At 36.0% G+C, this 18,645-nt stretch overlaps 1 protein-coding gene across 3 annotated transcripts in view; it reads left to right on the plus strand.

The window, feature by feature from the left end:
• The window catches only part of ZCWPW2 (zinc finger CW-type and PWWP domain containing 2), a 139,855-nt gene that overhangs the window by 110,165 nt on the left and 11,045 nt on the right, over positions 1-18,645 (plus strand). For all 3 annotated transcript variants that reach the window (XM_047769343.1, XM_047769339.1, XM_047769333.1), the window contains 2 exons: positions 13,202-13,260; positions 15,295-15,362. In XM_047769343.1, coding sequence (XP_047625299.1) covers positions 13,202-13,260; positions 15,295-15,362 — 127 coding nt within the window. The remainder of the gene's footprint in view (positions 1-13,201; positions 13,261-15,294; positions 15,363-18,645) is intronic.

Raw genomic sequence — 18,645 nt, forward strand, 5'->3', positions numbered from 1 at the left:
TCTTTTTAAAGTCATGGAAACTCCATATTGTTGTTTCTTTTTCCAAATTTATCAAGATACTCTTCCTCACCTATGGAAAGTTATGGTCAAGTTCTTTTCAAGTACTAGAGACTGACTGTATGTACTGATATATTATGGAATTTCAAGAAAGGATATGTATTTTTCTGGACATTTTGTTACTAGGTCATCCCATGTCATGGCACAGAGAATTATTCTCCCCATTGGGAATTGTTTTGGCAAGCTCGTGTTGGAAAATGCCAGACTTCTCATTTTCTATACTTCTCAGGCAATCTGTAATTTATTTTTGAAATATTATCTCTATTTAAGATTAGTTTCTTTTCTCTTATCAGTTGCAAATGTCTGATCTTTTACTAAACGTGGTGTCTCTCCTGTACCACTGCTTCTGCTGACATTTTCCCATAGATCCTATACAGCATGACTGTGACCATCCTGCTTCACTTCTAGCATGACAGGGATGACTAACATATATCTTATGGCTGATGTCTTCAAATGTAGTTGTTCCTAAGCATATACAAAGAAAAATACATTGGTTTTTATTATAAACACATTTTTTTCACTTTTTTAATAATACTGTTACAGTCTTTTGAAATTATTCATGTAGTCAGATGTATTAACTAGCACACAGACTATAATACTGTGACAGGAGAGTCCAAACTACAGAGAATCGTACAGGATAGAAGTTCACCTCTATCATGTACCTGACCAAAGGGAGCCAGCAATTCAGGGTGGGACCAGGCCTTGCCCCACAAAGTCACTCCCTCTGTCTTATTAGGGTATGGTCCTCATCTTTATGGTTGAAAGTTGATTGCACCAACACATCTACATTCTGGCCCATGGAGAGAAGTAAAGTAGAAAAGGAGTACAGATGATCTGTTGAATAAGAAAACCCAAAGCTGCACATGTCACTTCTCTCACATCCTGTTGGCAAAATTTAGTAACATGGCCATATCTGGTAGCAAAGGGAGGGAGTAGAATGCAGCTTCTAACTGAGCCAGTTTGCAAGGAGAGATTTTTTTAAAATTTATTTTATTGAAGTATAGTTGATTTACAAGGTTGTGTTAATTTCTGCTATACAGCAAATGACTCAGTTTTTGTATGTAACTATATATATTCTTTATATGTATAATTATCCATTCTTATATATAGTTATATATATATGTTCTTTTTACATATAAATATATATGTTCTTATATATTCTTTTTCATATTATTGAATTCATCTTTCATCATGATTTATTATAGGATATTGAATATAGTTTTCTGTGCTGTACAGTAGGACTTTGTTGGTTATCCATTCTATATGTAATAGTTTGCATGTGCTAACTCCAAACTCCCAATCCTTCCCTGTCGCTGTCTCTCCCCCTTGGCAACCACATGTCTGTTCTCTATGTATATGAGTCTTGTTTCTCTTTCATAGAGAAGTTGATTTGTGTCGTATTTTAGATTACACATATAAGTGATATCATATTTGACTTTTTCTTACTGACTTCACTTAGTATAAAAATCTCTAGGTCCATCCAAGTTGCTGCAAATGGCATTGTTTCGTTCTTTTTTATAGCTGAGTAATATACCATTGTATATATGTACCACATCATCTTTATACGTTCCTCTGTTGATGGACATTTAGGTTGTTTCCATGTCTTGGCTATTGTAAATAGTGCTTCTATGAACATTGGAGTACATGTATCTTTTCGAATGAGTTTTGTCTGGATATACACCCAGGAGTAGGATTGCGGGATCATATGGCAATTCTATTTTTAGGTTTTTGAGAAACTTCCGTATGTTTTTCCTAAGTGGCTGCACCAATTTGCATTCTCTGGTTAGGGTTTTAAATGATATTACTAAAAGAGTTTAGAGATTAGGGTTGCTAAAAGGAAGACAAAGAACCAGGATACTCCTGGTTAGTGGTCTAAGAGTTTCACATCAAGATAGGGAATGATAAGTTTCAAAGTATTTGTTATAAAAGAAGGTCACTAGGTTGTAAAAGATCTGCTATGTTTGAGAAACACTTACACAGGCTGCCTCATTTGAGCCTCACAGTATCAGTAAGAAATAGGTATTACCATAACTGTTCTTACAAAGACACTGTTCCAGAGGTATTAAGTGACTTAACAGTAGTGTCAGAGCTGAAAGAGAAATCCAGGTCTCATGGTCTGCAAGCCACGGTTTCATTAAGCAATTTTCTGGCTTCCTAAATCACTTTAGCATCTTTGAGATACTAAATCACTTTTTAGTGTCTTTTTTTTTTAGTATCTAAATCATTTAGTATATTAGACTCTGAAAGAATCTCAAATTTCATGCTTATGAAGGGGTGCAGTTCTAGCTTTTAAACAATACTTCATTTGTATAGTACTTTCAGATCACAAAGCCTTTCCACAAACATTGTCTTTTCTTTCAGACCCTATCAATGGAAGGCAGAGTAAACATTGCCATCATCATCATACAAAGGAGCTCATTATGGTTGGAGAGTTTCCCATGGCCACAAAGTTCCCCTTAGGTGCTTTTGTTAACCTTACTTAGTTTTCCTTAGTTGTTGAAAGTATTAGCAAGCTTAGCCTCAAGCTTAGTTTGAGTGAATAAAGTTTAGGTAGTTTTTATTTTTTGTGCATTTTAGATTCATGGATATGTAGTAAAATATTTCTCTTAGGATTTAAGGACTTTTGAGACAAGCTTTAGAAGACTGCCCTTTCGTTAAAACAAAATATGTTATATATGATTCACTTAACCTTTCTCCTATTGCTACTGGTGACACTTAGGTGAGACTCTTTCCGAACGTAGCTTCTTGTCCTACTACATGTTTTGGATTGTTTCTTCAGAACAGTTCACAGGAGAAGGATTACTGAGAAAGGGATGGGAGCCTGTTGTCAGGTTGTAACACTCTCACCAACAGGCATGCAGATGCCACACTGTTGAGAGGCATACTAAAGATGTTGTTGCCAGTCTACATAATACTCTATTACTGTTGTAGCCATATTTCTTTGACTTGAGGTAAATTGTCAGATTCATTAACAGCTGAGCCACAAAGGGGACCCTGATACATGACTAGATATAGATATTTAGGTAAATATGTATGCCTTGCATTTTTTAATCTGTATTTTGTTACGGGGGCCCCAACTGAGAACTTAGAAGGGAAGGGGGAAAAGACATTTTTCCTCCCCTACTAACCAGTTGCCTCAATGCCATTTATTGACTAATAAGTTATCTTTCCCTTTACTGTTTTTCTTTTATTATCTTATATAATATTCCTTCTTCATAATATAACATATAGCAGTTAACATGTCAAAATGTCTATATCTAGTCATGTGTCAGGGTCCCCTTTGTGGCTCAGCTGTTAATGAACCCGACTAGGATCCATGAGGATGCAGGTTCAATCCCTGGCTTCACTCAGTGGGTTAAAGATTCGGCATTGCCATGAGCTGTGGTGTAGGTCACAGACAAGTCTTGTTTCCTGCGTTGCTGTGGCTGTGGTATAGGCCAGAACCTGTAGCTCTGATTTGACCCCTAGCCTGGGAACTTCTGTATGCTGCGGGTGAAGCCCTAAAAAGCAAAAAAAAAAAATAAAGTAAAAAAAAAAAAAAAAAAAACCTCATGTATCTAGTCTTAAAATAAATTCCAAATTGCCTTAGTTACTGTTTCTTTATTTTTAATGTATATGATCCTTTCTTTAATTGGTGATGCTTCATTGCTCTACCCCACAAACTGCCTTCTTATCAAATTCTCAAATACCAAGCCAGTATTTCTCCTTCCCTAAATCATCCCAGGACCAGGTTCTATGAAACTGAAGATCCACCTCTCTAGACCAGGACCTTCCAGAATTATTTAAAATTCCTGGTCCTAAACTATTTACTCTACCCTACCTTGCCTTTCCCATGGAAACCCCAACAAAGGCACAATTTAAGTAGTTTTAACAGCATACAGATGAACTTTAGAAATACTGAGTCAGGTCCCAAGAAAAGTTCTGTTGAGGTGATGGTTGGTATATAGAAAATCTATGTATTAATTTATAGAGAAATTACATGTTTGTAATACTAGGTGCACCCATGTAGTAACATAGCTTGTCTCTTTATTCATTTTGCTTTAGTTTTTCAGTGTAGAATATTATATATTTCTAATTAAGGCTAGCCCATGTATTTGTTTGTGACTAATTGGAAAGGATCTATTTTCAATTCTGTTTTTTAATTTTTTGGGCTTATATGTAGAGAGAGAGTGTGTGTGTGGGGGGTACCTTTTTTTCCTAACAGTTTATTTTTATTAATGCAAAAAATGTTTAACTTATACCACCTTATAAGACAAAATTAGTGACTACTCTTTTGATATATGCATTTGTGTATGAAAAATTCAAGCTATTATATTTTTGGATGAAAAATACATTTCCCCCCAATTATTGCGAAAATTCTTTATTATAAGCAGGAAATTTTCATTGCCCAATTGAAAGAGAAGTTGCTTAAATTTTATGACAATGTTTGGATATCTGTGCTAATAAGCTTGCTTATTGATATAGAATTCATTTACTGCAACTCACTTGATTCATTTAGCTTTATATGCATCTTTCTACAAAGATAAATATTATAATAGATCTCTACTGCGGGCTTCTAGCCCTAGGCAGAGAGAAATCCCAGGAAAGAATAGTGAGCAGAGTAACCCCTTGGGAAGAGTCATAATCAGGCTTCAAAACTCCTTGATTCTGTTTGGATTTTGCTTGTAGGTATCGTTCACCTTTCCAAAGGCCAGTGTTCCTGAAACTTGACTTGTTCAGGCATTCCATTATCATTTTGCCATTTTCTTTTTCTTTTTTCTTTTTTCTTTTTTTTTTTTTTGTCTTTTTGCCTTTTCTAGAGCCACTTCCCCGACATATGGAGGTTTCCAGGCTAGGGGTCTGATCAGAGCTGTAGCCGCCGCCCAATGCCAGAGCCACAGCAACGCAGCATCCAAGCCTCATCTGCAACCTACACCACAGCTCACGGCAATGCCGGATCCTTAACCCACAGAGCGAGGCCAGGGATAGATCCTGCAACCTCATGGTTCCTAGTCGTATTCGTTAGCCATTGAGCCACCACGGGAACTCCTCATTTTGCCATTTTCTATACTGTTAGTTACTATAGTTTTCTTTCATTTGACTTACCTTTTTTCAATTTAATTTGTTTATTGAAGTAGAATGTAAACATAGTGAAATTAAGTGTAGAGATCTTGGAGTGTAGAGTTTGATGAGTTTTTCTTAAATGTATATATACCCATGTAACTACCATTCCAGATTAAAGTTGAGAACATTTTCATTACCCCCAAAAATGTCCTAACCAAAATTTTAAAGTGTAAATGCACTCTTTAGATGTGCTTTACATTTTGAAATATATGTAAATGAACATGTCTTAATACAGAAAATTGTCCATGTATCACTTTAAGTCATCAATGGAAACCTTAACATATAAGGTTCTTTTCATACTAATTTCAGTTTCCCTGTTCTCAAACTCTGTCCCACTGTAAGGCAGGGTTATGAAACAGCCTTCCAGGGGAGGGATTTTTAATGAGATATTGTTTAGTAACTTAATAACTAAACCTGCCTAGGTTGCAAGATTTACCTCTTTTATGTTTTGTTTTTTTTTTTTAATTTTTATGACTGCACCCATGGCATATGGAAGTTCCCAGGCCAGGGATTGAATGTGAGCTGCAGCTGTGACCTACACCACAGTTGTGGCAGTGCTGGATCCTTTAACCCACTGCGTTGGGCTGAGGATCGAACCTGTACCTCCTCAGCTACCAGAGCCACTGCAGTTGGATTCTTAACCCACTGCTCCATGGCAGGAACTCCTTACCTCTTTTATCTTGACTTGCAATCTATAAGAATTCCATGGAATAATTATTCATAGGAAAATATTAAAATTAGACAAAATGAATTAATTACTGGTATCCAAAGCCTTTTATATATGATTTATGAAAGCAAGCAAAGACCCCTTTATTTAGAGTATCTATTTTCTGGTGTGGATAATGGTATTTGTTTCTTAAATAGGAAAATCTTCTTTGGGACTTGTATATTTGCTTAAACACCCCCTCCTTTTTTGTTTTTTATTTGACTCAGTTTATGAATCTGATCAACCAAACTCATCTCCTTGTAGTTTTCTTAAGATGGGCCGTGGGAGGAGCTGGGAATAGAGGGGAAGCATGCATCAGTGTGAGTATAACAGAATAGAAAACCACTTTGTTTTTCTTCCCTGGAGGTAAAACAAGGAAATCCTAGTATGAGGACCATGCTGCTCTCCAGGCTCACAGATTGTAGTCCGAAAGGTGTTGGCCAGAAACTGGCTTACAAATAGTAGGTTTTCTATTTATGGGGTTGCTGGTGTCTCTTGTTGCTATTGTAGGGGTTGCATATTTGAGGGGTGCTTTGCAAGGTTGCCAGTTTAGGGAATTACCCTAAACCATAGACGTGTCCCAGTGCACTGACTTATCTGAAAAAATCCACAGTTTAGTTGTGCAGATCTGGTACTTGGTAAACAGAAGTTAATCTTTATCAGTAATATTCTCTCTTAACTTTTAAGAATTTTTTTCATCCTAACTATTAAAAGACAAAAAGTGGAATTCTCTGGTGGTGCAGGGAGTTAAGGATCCAGCATTGTTGCTACTATAGCTTGGGTTGCTGCTGTATTGCAAGTTCAATCCCTGGCCCAGGAACTTCTGCATGCACAAGTGCTGCAAACAAACAAACAAAAGCCTCCAGAGTATACTTTTTTAAAAATGACTACTTATAATAATAGGAGATTGTACTAATTTTTGTTTCTCTACACATAATGTCTATTTGAAAATTCAATCCAGTTATTATTAATTCACTTGGAATTTGAGTTTAGTGATACTTAAAATCTGGTGTCACAGATTCCAGAAATTTAAAACTGTTCAACCATAACTCTCTACGTTTTCAATTCTGTATTTTAACTTTGAGCCAGAAGGCAATATAAATAATTCTACAAAATATTATTGCTCTTTTGTCAAACAAAAACCCCTTCACCTTGAGTTCTGTTAATCACGTGAAGAATAGATGTTGTCCTTTGTTATTTGGGACTAAAGGCTGTATTACATAGTCTGTTTCAATTTTGTTGATTGTAATTCATTATAAGTATAAACCTTTCTCTTATCCAGAGACACATAAATTACCTCTCCAGCGTCAAGCTACACACAAGATAAATCTGGGTTTATTCTAAAGTTTGGGATATTTCTTATTCAACAGCTTCCTCATCCTGTTTCATTAAAACCAAAACCAGTATTGCTAACTGATAGAAGTATTTTTATTGATATAACATACAATAGGAATTTGAACAATGAATTTATTTTATAGATTATAGATATTGAACTAGATACTAAAATGATCTTTCTATGCCTCATAGTAATAACTACTATTTCTCTATTTGCAAAGGGAGATTGTTTTCACTGAGAAAAAATATGCCATTGAAAATTAATAGCATTTACTTATGGCTTATTAGGATTAGTCTATAATTTCAAATTTTAAACATTTGGCTTCTGCCCACAAGTTTATCTGTACTCCCCCACATACTAAGAACATAGTCCCCCAGACCAAACAAAGGAAGGTGTATCCTCCATGTGCTTCCATGAATCTAGGTGCAAGAATGTCTTATTTCAACCTCTGGGATCCTCAGAGAACTAATGTAAAGGCTCAGTCCAAATAAAAATATTTAAATAGTCTTTTTTTTAAAAAAACTGTGCTATTGTACAGAGTATCTATTCCTGTGTAGAAGAAAGAGCATCTTCCTTTGCAGTATTGTTGAGGATAAATGTTCAGAATATTTGAGCGATTGTGGGTCAAACAATCAGGCCAGTTACCCTGAGGGAGAGAAAAATGGTAAAACAGATAATGAAGGTCTCAATGTTTATTCTTGTTTTGTTGTTGTTGTTTACACCCAAGGCGTATAAAAGTTCCCAAGCCGGGGATCAAACCCCTGCCACCGTAGTAACCAGAGCTACAGTAGTGACAATACCTGGTCCTTAACCCTCTGAGCAGCCAGGAAAAAAAAGTATAATATGAGGACTATAATCATTGAATGATCTCTGTGCATCACTTTTTTAGAATTAAATTGAAATATGTAGATTCTAGAAAGTCTTCCTTAGAAACACTATTTTTTCCCCCAACATTTCTCTTGCTAAAATATCTAATGACATTAGGAGAAGCTATACACAAATAGAAATTGTTTTCAACAGACTTGGATTTTTAAACAGTGTCCAATTGTAGGTCAAATAATCTAATTTATCAGCTTCATTCATTTAGGTAAACAACTACCTAAGTTCTGTTCTTCTGCTTTCTGTGGGGCTCTTTCCTCTCTAGATGCCCTGTTCCTATTTGTCTTTTGAGTTCTGAAGCTCTCTGTAGACATGAGTGCCATTTGTACTATTTTAAAAAAAATAAACTTCCTGAAGTTCTATGTTCTATCACTGGTATAGATGGATGGTCAAAGACTATTTTAAAAAATCAAGTGCAAGGCTTTAAAATTTATCAGTGAAGTTCATAACCCTAGAATTTCCTGAAAGTGTCCTGTTCTTTCTATCCTCAGTGAAGATTGGAAGGTGTTAATAGAAGACCTTTTCATGCCTTCTGTTTAAAGGAGTATAGTGGCCAATTTCTGTTTTTAGGGAAAATATTCTCCTGTGTCTCAGCTCACTGCTTGAACACACACTCCAGTGTTTTCTCTGGTAAGCCTCTCAAAGCAGAGAATCCACAGTGCTTTAGTGTGAACTTACATATGGCTGGAGAGAGTGCAAGATGTTTTTAAGTCGTATTGCCAGGGACTGATCTCTGATATTGTCAAATCTCACAAGAATACTCCTTTAGTAAAGACTGAAGCATTGGTCATTGACGGACATTTAGGTAAGAAACACTATGTTTGTAGATGATCTATTGAAATTGTGTTTAAAATAGGCTAGAAAATGATTGTTTCAACCTTCCCTCCTCTTCAAAGAGGTGTTAAAAACAAATATTATCTGGGTCCAAAGCCTTAACTTTATTATTTGTACTCTCCAGATATTCATGTTAAGTAATAGCCATCATTTACAGTGTTTCATGAAACCAATTTTCATCCTATTCTAAGCATATTTTCCCAGCAGATTTACCAAAGGGAAATGAGAATATTGGCTCTTCTTTCTATATGATGAGTTTTGACAAGGAGTTTATGTACATTATTCAAGGTATGGATTCACTTTTCTGTCAAAGTAAAGCTCTTTAGTGATTATTGACTGACAATGATTCTCAAAAGGTTATGAAATGTATTTTTGTCTTCTGTGAGCATAAAATGCTAATCAGAATTTTATGCCCTCAGATTTAACACAGCTAACAAACTTGTTCTTCTTGCTTAAAGAGATTTTTAATTTAGATGAATAGTGACTTAAGGAAATGGGCAATGTCAAGTCAGTTTATGCAGATTATATAAATCGATGTAAACACAATTCTTAAGGATTTTGTGTCCTTTGCAATTAAAGGCAATTTTGTCATTTGCCATTCTAGTCAGAAATCTTAATTATCATTAAATATATATAATATATATATATTCCAGTAAATGACACATGCTCTTTATACATAAACTTCTTTGTTTTTATATCCAACAAGAAAAGATTAATGCTTATTTTGTTTTCTTTAAAATCAGTTAACACTTACATAGCAGTGTATTTGTATAGATGGATATGGGCCAGATCAGTGACTAGAAAACTTTATTTTACTTGAGAGCCCTTACCTGAAGAGCTTATTTTTATTTATTTATTTAGTCTTTTTAGGGTTGTACTCATGGCATATGGAGGTTACCAAGCTAGGGGTTGAATCAGAGTTGCAGCTACCAACTTGCACCACAGCCACAGCCATGCCAGATCTGGGCCGCATCTGCAGCCAATACCACAATTTATGGCAATACTGGATCCTTAACCCATTGAGTGGGGGCCAGGGATCAAAACCACATCCTCATGGATACTATTGGGGTTGTTAACCTGCTGAGCCACAACGGGAACTCCTGCAGAGCTTCTTTAAATACGCATTCCTGGGCCCCACTCCCAGAGCTTCTGCTTCAGCAGGCATGGGGTGGGCATGCACATTTGCATTTCTGACAGGCTCCCAGGTGATGCTGATTCTGTCACACTGTGTCTCTTATGCTGAGTGGCATTGGATTGGGTAATCTAGAAGAATCAGCTATGCAATCCAGGAAGAGAAATAGAGGGGAAGGAATTGATAATGTAATCTTTAGTATCTACTTGTAGTGGTTGAATCATAGCCTCTGAAAGATAGGTCCACCAGGAACCCCTGACTGTAACCTTGTTTGGAATACAGATCTTTGAGAATCCTTTGGGTAAGGATTTTGAGATGAGCTCATCCTGGATTATGTGGGCCCTCAATTCACTGATAAAGTGTTCTTATAAGAGATAGACATTTATCCTAAAGAACTGTGAGATATAACTGATGCTTTACCAAATTCATGATAACTTTTTATGGTAACTTTAGGAAACTAATATATTATCAAAGTCCAGTCATACCAAAGTGCTAAGTTCCCTCTATCATATAGTCTAAAGAAAAAGGACAGAATTTTCACACTGACCTGGGGGACTAGGGTGATAGTTAAACAGTGATTGAGCATCAACTAATTGCCAAGCTCTCTGGGATGCTTTCTGGCATGCTATCTACTCTCAGATATCTTGAGGTGTAGTAATTTTTAGCATTATTTAACAAAATAAGACCCTTAAATGCAGAGTGGTCATTCAGTCAGAGGATATTTATTAAGTGTGTACTCTATACCAGGCTCCTGCTAGAAGTTAGGGTGGTCAGTGACTTACAGGAAATGATACCACTAGTAGGTGCCAGATTTAACATCCAGATCCGGACCCTGTCCTTTCAGATTCATGCTCTTCTCTGTTCATCATGCTTGTGAAAGGCCTGGAGGAGGAAAGCACAAGGATACAGGGAACCAGGCAAATACTGACTGGTTCATTTTGGCTGCTGTGGAGTTTTTCACAAAGTAGAAAAGGAATTTGTTATCTCCAACACAACCGTCCCTAATATATGGCAGTCATCTAACAATATTTCTTTCTGTTAATACCTATAAAGCAATTTGAACTTTATTAGCTTAATTTTATTTCTGTTTGTGGTAGCCCTTTCACTTTATACTCAAATATGAATGTAATTTAAGCTGATCCTTAATAACAAGATAGAAATGATAGCTTTACATTATCTTTGGAGATATAGGTCAGTGATTTAGACAATATTTCTATATGCTTTTTTACCATATACCTATATGGTGCATATGTGTGTGTGTGTATATCATATATATATATATGTATTTTACCATATTCATTTATGTGTATATATATACATATAAATATATATATAAAACAGTCCTGGAAAAAATATTTAGATATTTATTACCTCTAGGTTGAAGATAAAAAGAAAAAAAAGAAGACCATTTAATCTTTAGCATTATAGTAATATTAATTCCCTGAATGTTTCATATAAACCTCCCTTGATTATTGATATAATTTTTTGTGAGAAATAAATTAAAATATCCCATTTTAATCATTTTCTACTTGTAATTCATCTGTTTTTCCTCTATTTTAAGGCTAAGATTTTAGGTATATACAAGTTCAGGACTATTTGGGGGATAGATTGTTTCTTTTAGCATTAAATAATAACCCTTTTTATCCCTGCTTATGTTTTTTGCCTTAATATCTGCTTTTTTTCTAATAATAATATTGCTACATGAGATTCCTTTTGCTAATAATCATTGATATATTGCATCTGTCCCCTTTATTTCAATTCTTCCATGTCACTGTTTAAATTTTTTTTTTACCTTCATTGAGATATAACTTATACACTCTTTTAAAATGTATAGTTCAGTGGGTTGTAGTATAAACAGTTGTGCAACCGATACCATGTCTAATTTCAGACCATTTTTTCATACCACCAAAAGGAAATCTGATATTTTTTAGAAATTACTGCTCATTTCTATCTCCCCTCAGTCCCTGGCAATCACCTACTTCTGTCTCCATGGATTTGCCTTTCTATACATTTCAGATAGAGAAAATCATACAACATGTGGCCTTTTGTGTCTGACTTTTTTTTTCTTTTTAGGGCTACACCCACAGCATATATGGAAGTTCCCAGGCTAGGGGCCAAATCAGAGCTACAGCTGCCAGCCTGCACCACAGCAACACGGGATCTGAGCCTCATCTGTGACTATACCACAGCTCACAGAAACACCAGATCCTTTACCCACTGGGCAAGGCCAAAGGTTGAACCTATATAATCATGGATCCTAGTCAGATTCATCTCCACTGTGCCACAATTGGAACCTCCTGTATCTGACTTTTTAAAAAACTTTTCATTTAGCATAATTTCAAGACTCATCCATGTTATAGTATAGGTCAGTACTTTATTATTTTTAAAGGCTGAGTAATATTTCATTGTATGGATATACCACATATGATCTATCCACTGATGGACATTTGGTTTTCTTACTTTTGGTCTATTATGAATAATGCTGTTATGCACATTCATAGTTTCATAATTATGACCAAACATATGTGGACATATGTTTTCATTTCTCTTAGGCATATACCCAGGAGTGGAATAGCCAGATCATAGGGTAACTCTACATTTCACATTTTGAGGAACTCTCAAATGATATTCCAAAGTGGCTCCACCATTTCACATTTCCACAGCGATGTATGAGTTCCAGTTTCTCCACATCCTTCATCTTGTCTTTCTTACACAGTAAAACCAGAGTCCTAAGCCCTTTGGCCCTTTCCTGCTACAGATGTCCAATGGGACTTTACGATGTTGGTTTCCACCTCTATAGCTTTGTATTCCATGTGGTTCTGGAATCTAAATATTTCTGTTTTTCTTTAAAAGTCACATATGTATTAAAAGTTATTTTATGTCATATTTTTGTATAATTATGAAGGTGAGGAAGAGAGAGTGGATATAGGGGGTAGGCCTTCATACTGGATCAGTTGATCACTCTAGGAAGTTGAGCAGATCCAATAGCTGCAGTTATTATGAAGCAGTTGACTTAGAGTTACAGGTGTTGTTTAGGGCTGTGGGCCAGAGTTTTTCTTCTGGGCTAAATTACTGAGACCACATAAGATCCATTGTTATGCTGAATTTGATTCCATAAGAACTAACTCATCTTTTTGATGTTGTTATTTTACAGATGCAAGTTTCTAAAAATAATGCTGGAAAGAAAAAGCCCAAATTTAGAAAAAGGAAAAGGTATGTTTTTTTAAGTTAAAAACTATTATGATAAAATTGAAAAAAAAATACAGATATATATATAGTTGAATTTTTCTATGATATTTCTCCCCGATTCTTTTGTTTTTCTTTTTAGGGCCACACTCACATCATATGGAAGTTCCCAGGTTAGGGGTCCAATTGGAGCTACAGCTGCCGGCCTATGCCTTAGTCATGGCAATGTGGGATCCAAGCCTTGTTGGTGACCTATACCACAGCTCATGGCAACATCAGATCCTGAACTCACTGAGTGAGGCCAGAGATCAAGTCCACATCCTCGTGGATACTACTTGGGTTCATTACCGGTGAGCCAAAGTGGGAGCTCCTCTCCCTGATTTTTTATTTTGTTTCTCTGAGGAAATATGTTTTAAATTTTCTAAAAGAATTAGTAAAATAAGTAGTAGTCTTAGAAGATTAGAGAAATTTTTATATTTATACAAATCTGTTTCAAAGACTATCATGTGAGTAGCCAGGATGAGAACCAGTTTTTTATTTTTTATTTTATTTTTTTTTTATTTTGTTTTTAGGGCCATACTCACAGCATATGGAAGTTCCCAGGCTAGGTGTTGAATCAGAGTTACAGCTGCCAGCCTGCACCACAGCCACAAGAAACGCCAGACCTGAGTGACATCTGTGACCTGCACCACAGCTCCTGGCAACACCAGATCCTTAACCCACTGAGTGAGGCCAGGGATTGAACCCACATCCTCATGGATGCTAGTCAGATTCATTTCTGCTGAGCCACAATGGGAACTCCCAGAAGCAGGTTTTTAGTTTAAAAATAGGTAATGCAGGGAATTCCCCTGGTGATGCAATGGGTTAAGGATCTGGCATTGTCACTGCAGTGGCTTGGGTTGCTATTGTGTTGTGGGTTCGCTCCCTTGCCCTGGAACTTCCACATGCTGTGGGCATGTCCAGAAAGAAAAAAAAAATAAAAATAAAAAGAGATAATGCAAACTAGAAACAAGTCTTTATAGTAAGCACTAATAACAAGTTTTAGTGTTTATCACTGAACCAGCCATGCAGTTTATTTATTTTTTTAATGAGTGGAAATCACTGCTATGTGAAAAGGAGTCGTACTCAAAGACAAAGACTGACCTTACATGACAGTCCTCCTCTTTTATTCTGTCCCTTTTCAGAAGAAGAATTATTAAATTTTTCAAAAGAACTTTGACTTCCTTATTTTAGTTACAATTCATAGTAACCCTGTGAAAGAGGTAGAGGGTGTATCATAATTATCTCCATTTAAAAGATGAAGAATTTGTGGGAGTTCCTGTTGTGGCTCTGTGTTTAACAAATCTAACTAGGAACCATGAGGCTGCGGGTTCGATCTCAGGCCTCACTCAGGGGGTTAAGGATCTGGTGTTGCCATGAGCTGTGGTGTAGGTTGCAGTTCTGTGGCTCTGGTGTAGGCCAGCAGCTACAGCTCTGATTAGATCCCTAGCCTGGGAACCTCCATATGCTGCGGGTGTGGCCCTAGAAAAGACAAAAAGACCAAAAAAAAAGATGAAGAATTTGTGGTTCAGAGAAGTTAAGTGGCTTTCTCAAGATCTTATAGATAGAGAAAGCACATTTGAACAAATGTTTTCTGATTCCTAATTGATAATATAGTGTAGTAGAAAAACCATGAATTTTGCAGTCTCTCAGAATTTAGTTCTGTCATATTTAACCATTTTCCTATGCTGTCAAATTTCTCAGTTTCTCAGAGTCTCAATTTCTTTATAAAATATGAGTAACAATTACTTAGTAGGTTTTTGGAGGTTGGATTACATTAAAAAAGCTGTTTAAAGTGCTGGGTAGATTGTTAGTGCTTTTCATCTAGTGAGAGCTCAAATCAATGTTATTCCCCTTTGATTTTTCAGTACCTTACTTACTATGTAAAGCAACCAAGAAAAGGTACCAGAAGAGACTAAATATACATTCATAATTTATAGTTAACAATGAATATGTATGAATGGTCATTTAAATATACACAATTTCTCTTTTGAAACTAAATCTGTCAAATTCCTTTTCTAGGAAAACTATTTTAAAATCCTCTTTTGAAAATGTTTGTTCAGACGATGCCTTATCAAAGGAAAATATGGGTATGTGAAGGCCTGTCTTGCTTTTAGTTCTTTTACCTACTAATTCCACCAAATGTAATTATACTTCTTTGAGGAAAAAAAAAATGTACATATACACATATATGAGAAATATTAGTGGGTCATTTTTGGTATTGATTTAATACTAAGGTTTTTCAATTATCTTTAGGTTTCTCTTCCCTTGAATTAAACTTTCTCTAGCTTTGTCATGTATGGGAGGAAATACCAGCATCAGTATATTTCAATTCAGACTTCTCTATTCCAAATGTATTGGGTTCCTAGGAGTGTCAAAGGGAGAGAAGGAAGAAAAGCAGCAGCTTGGGGCTTCCAGCTAAATTAATTGCCTTTGGCCTTAGAGCGCAGTCAGGGGAATGTGGACTGCAGGGAGAAAGTCTTCGCTTTGAAAAGCGCTTTACTCTTTCTACGTTTTTGTTAGTTTTGAAAAACAGGCACCTGCTTGTTTGCAAGGTGGAACTTTGGCAGCCCTGCAAAGAGGTTTCAAAGACGATTAAACCCAGAGAAGTCATCTGTACCACACTCCCTCTGCCTTGTAGTGGCCCCCCAGTTCCTACAGCTCTCATTTCAATTGGCTAAGTATATCATTCATTTCTAGTTTCATTAAAAGAAAGGGAAGCAGGCAGAGGAAAGATGGAGTAGTTATTTTCAAAAAGAAATTTATTTTGTTCCTCTCCTAAACCATTACAAAATTCTGTTGTTTCTGCCTCAAATTTATTCTGCTGCTGCTTTCCTGCTAACTAAGGTGCCTTTATTTTCTTGGCTATTTTGTTCCTTTGCCTCACATGATCAATTCAGATATTTCCATAGAAACGCAAAAGTCATTTTATTCCTAGACCATGTTCCCACTAGAAGACCCTGATACTCTCCTCCAACTAGCACAGGATTCTACAGGAGAAACCCACTGCACCAGGAGTCCATTGACCGGAAATGACACTTCCAGTAAATGAATGAATACATCTCATTTACTGGAAGGGTCACCCTTGCAGAGGTCTGTTCTGTCTGGCTCTAAAAATCTCAATTGTTAATTGTTAAAATGGTTTACCTGATCTCTGTTTCATTCCTCCAGTCTCATTTGAACTTAAGAGCAGAAACATCTAGTCTCGAGTTCTTTGTGAGAACTGCTTCGTGAAGTAGTGCACCTACCTCACATTTTTTACCCACTACCCATGTTGCTGTGGATCCCTTGATCCAGGCCTCTGATATCTCTCATTTCTTCTTTGCTTAAGGCAAGATCAGCCCTAGATCAAGTGACAGAGGAAAATTATACCATCTTATTCTTGAATCTCGGCCCCACTTTTTTGTTGTTGTTGTTCATGTCTGTAGCATGGAGAAGTTCCCAGTCTAGGGACTGAACACCTGCCATATCAGTGACCCAAGCCACAGCAGTAACAATGCCAGATGCTTAACTGCTAGGCCACCAGGGAACTCCAAAGAAAAATGAACTATCTTTAAATATAACCTCTGCCCCACTTTTTGAACCCTCTTTGCTTAGACTTCAGGTGCTAAAGTCTCCCATTAGTCTGCTGTCCCAGGTTTGATGTTCCTTTATGTGTTTTATGCTCTATGATTGCTTCTCTCTCTCCCTTAAAGATCCCAGGGAGAGTAAAGTGGAGCATCTCTACCTTTCCAAGTATGTTTCTTCAACTGTAATAAAGAAATGCAGTAGAAACCCTCTTATCCAACAGAGGGAATTATTTCTGGAAAATAATAGAAAAAGCTTTAGGAATCATTAAATAAATGAAACTGCATGTTCATAAAGATTTAATCTAATGCAGGAACAGGAAAGAAATAAATTAGGAGTTTGGAATTAACATATACCCACTACTATATATAAAGTAGATAAATAATAAGGACCTACTTATAGCACAGGGAATTGTATTCAATATCTTATAATAACCTATAATGGAAAAGAATCTGAAAAAGAATATGTAGATAGATGGATTAACAGATAGATAGGAATTGCTTTGTTGTACACTGAAACACAACATTATAAATTAACTATAGGGAGCTCCCATCATGGTGCAGCGGAAGTGAATCCGACTAGGAACCATAAGGTTTCGGGTTTGATCCTGGCCTCACTCACTGAGAGCTGTGGTTTAGGTCGCAGACGTGGCTCAGATCTGACTTTGCTGTGGCTGTGGTGTAGGCCAGCAGCTGTAGCTCTGATTAGACCCCTGAATGCCGTGGGTGCAGCCCTAAAAGGACAAAAGACAAAAAAAAATTAATTTAATTAATTTATTAGTAAGCTATACTTCAATTTTTAAAAGTGGTTATCAAAAGATTTAATCTAAAAACTATTTGCCGAGGATGTTTGTGTTTTTTGGAAAATTACTACCAGGGATATCTTGTATTATATTTGTATTGTTCCTTTAACTTATTTTTTTATTGTTTAGCGACAAAAAGAAATCCATTTATGATGATGAAATACTAATACAACAAAAATAATATAATCAACACCTGTAGCAGTTACTAAGTGTTCTCACTTTTCTAAACATTTCCTATGTATTAATTAATCTAACCCTCACAATATCTATATGAGACATAAGATAGATATGATTATAACTCAATTTTATCAATGGAGTTAATAGGTTATATAACTTTTCTAAGGTCACACAACTTCTTAAAATTAATCTAAATTTGTAGCCATTTCTTTATTTGCTTTGGGTATCAGAAGCTTAAAACTAAATTTATGGTTTTTCTGTACAGCATTGGTAGTTGATCTAAGCATTTCTTAAATGTAATTATTGCCTTTTGTATCCTCATTAATCAGTTGATTTTGATTTCTTTTACTTTCAGCCTTTTGAGTTTTATCATTTTTTCTAAACAGGAAATAGCCTTTATTTATTTTTTTATAGTGATTTGTATTTTTTCCATTATGGCTGATTTACAATACTTGGTCAATTTTCTGCTGCACAGCAAGGTGACCCAGTCACACATACGTGTATACATTCTTTTTTCTCACATTATCATGCTCCATCACAAGTGACCAGGCATAGCTCCCAGTGCTTATCCATTCCATAGGCTGTGGTTTGCATCTATTAACCCCAAATTCCCAGTCCTTCCTATTCCTTCCCACTCCCTCTGGGCAACTACAAGTCTGTTCTCCATGTCCATGAGTTTCTTTTCTGTGGAAAGGTTCATTTGTGCCCTATATTAGATTCCAGATATAAGTGAAACCATATGGTATTTGTTTTTCACTTTCTGACTTACTTTACTCAGTATGAGAGTCTCTAGTTCCATCCATGTTGTTGCAAAGGGCATTATTTTG

Source organism: Phacochoerus africanus, chromosome 1, assembly GCF_016906955.1.
Source record: "Phacochoerus africanus isolate WHEZ1 chromosome 1, ROS_Pafr_v1, whole genome shotgun sequence".
In the NCBI taxonomy this organism is placed as follows: domain Eukaryota; kingdom Metazoa; phylum Chordata; class Mammalia; order Artiodactyla; family Suidae; genus Phacochoerus; species Phacochoerus africanus.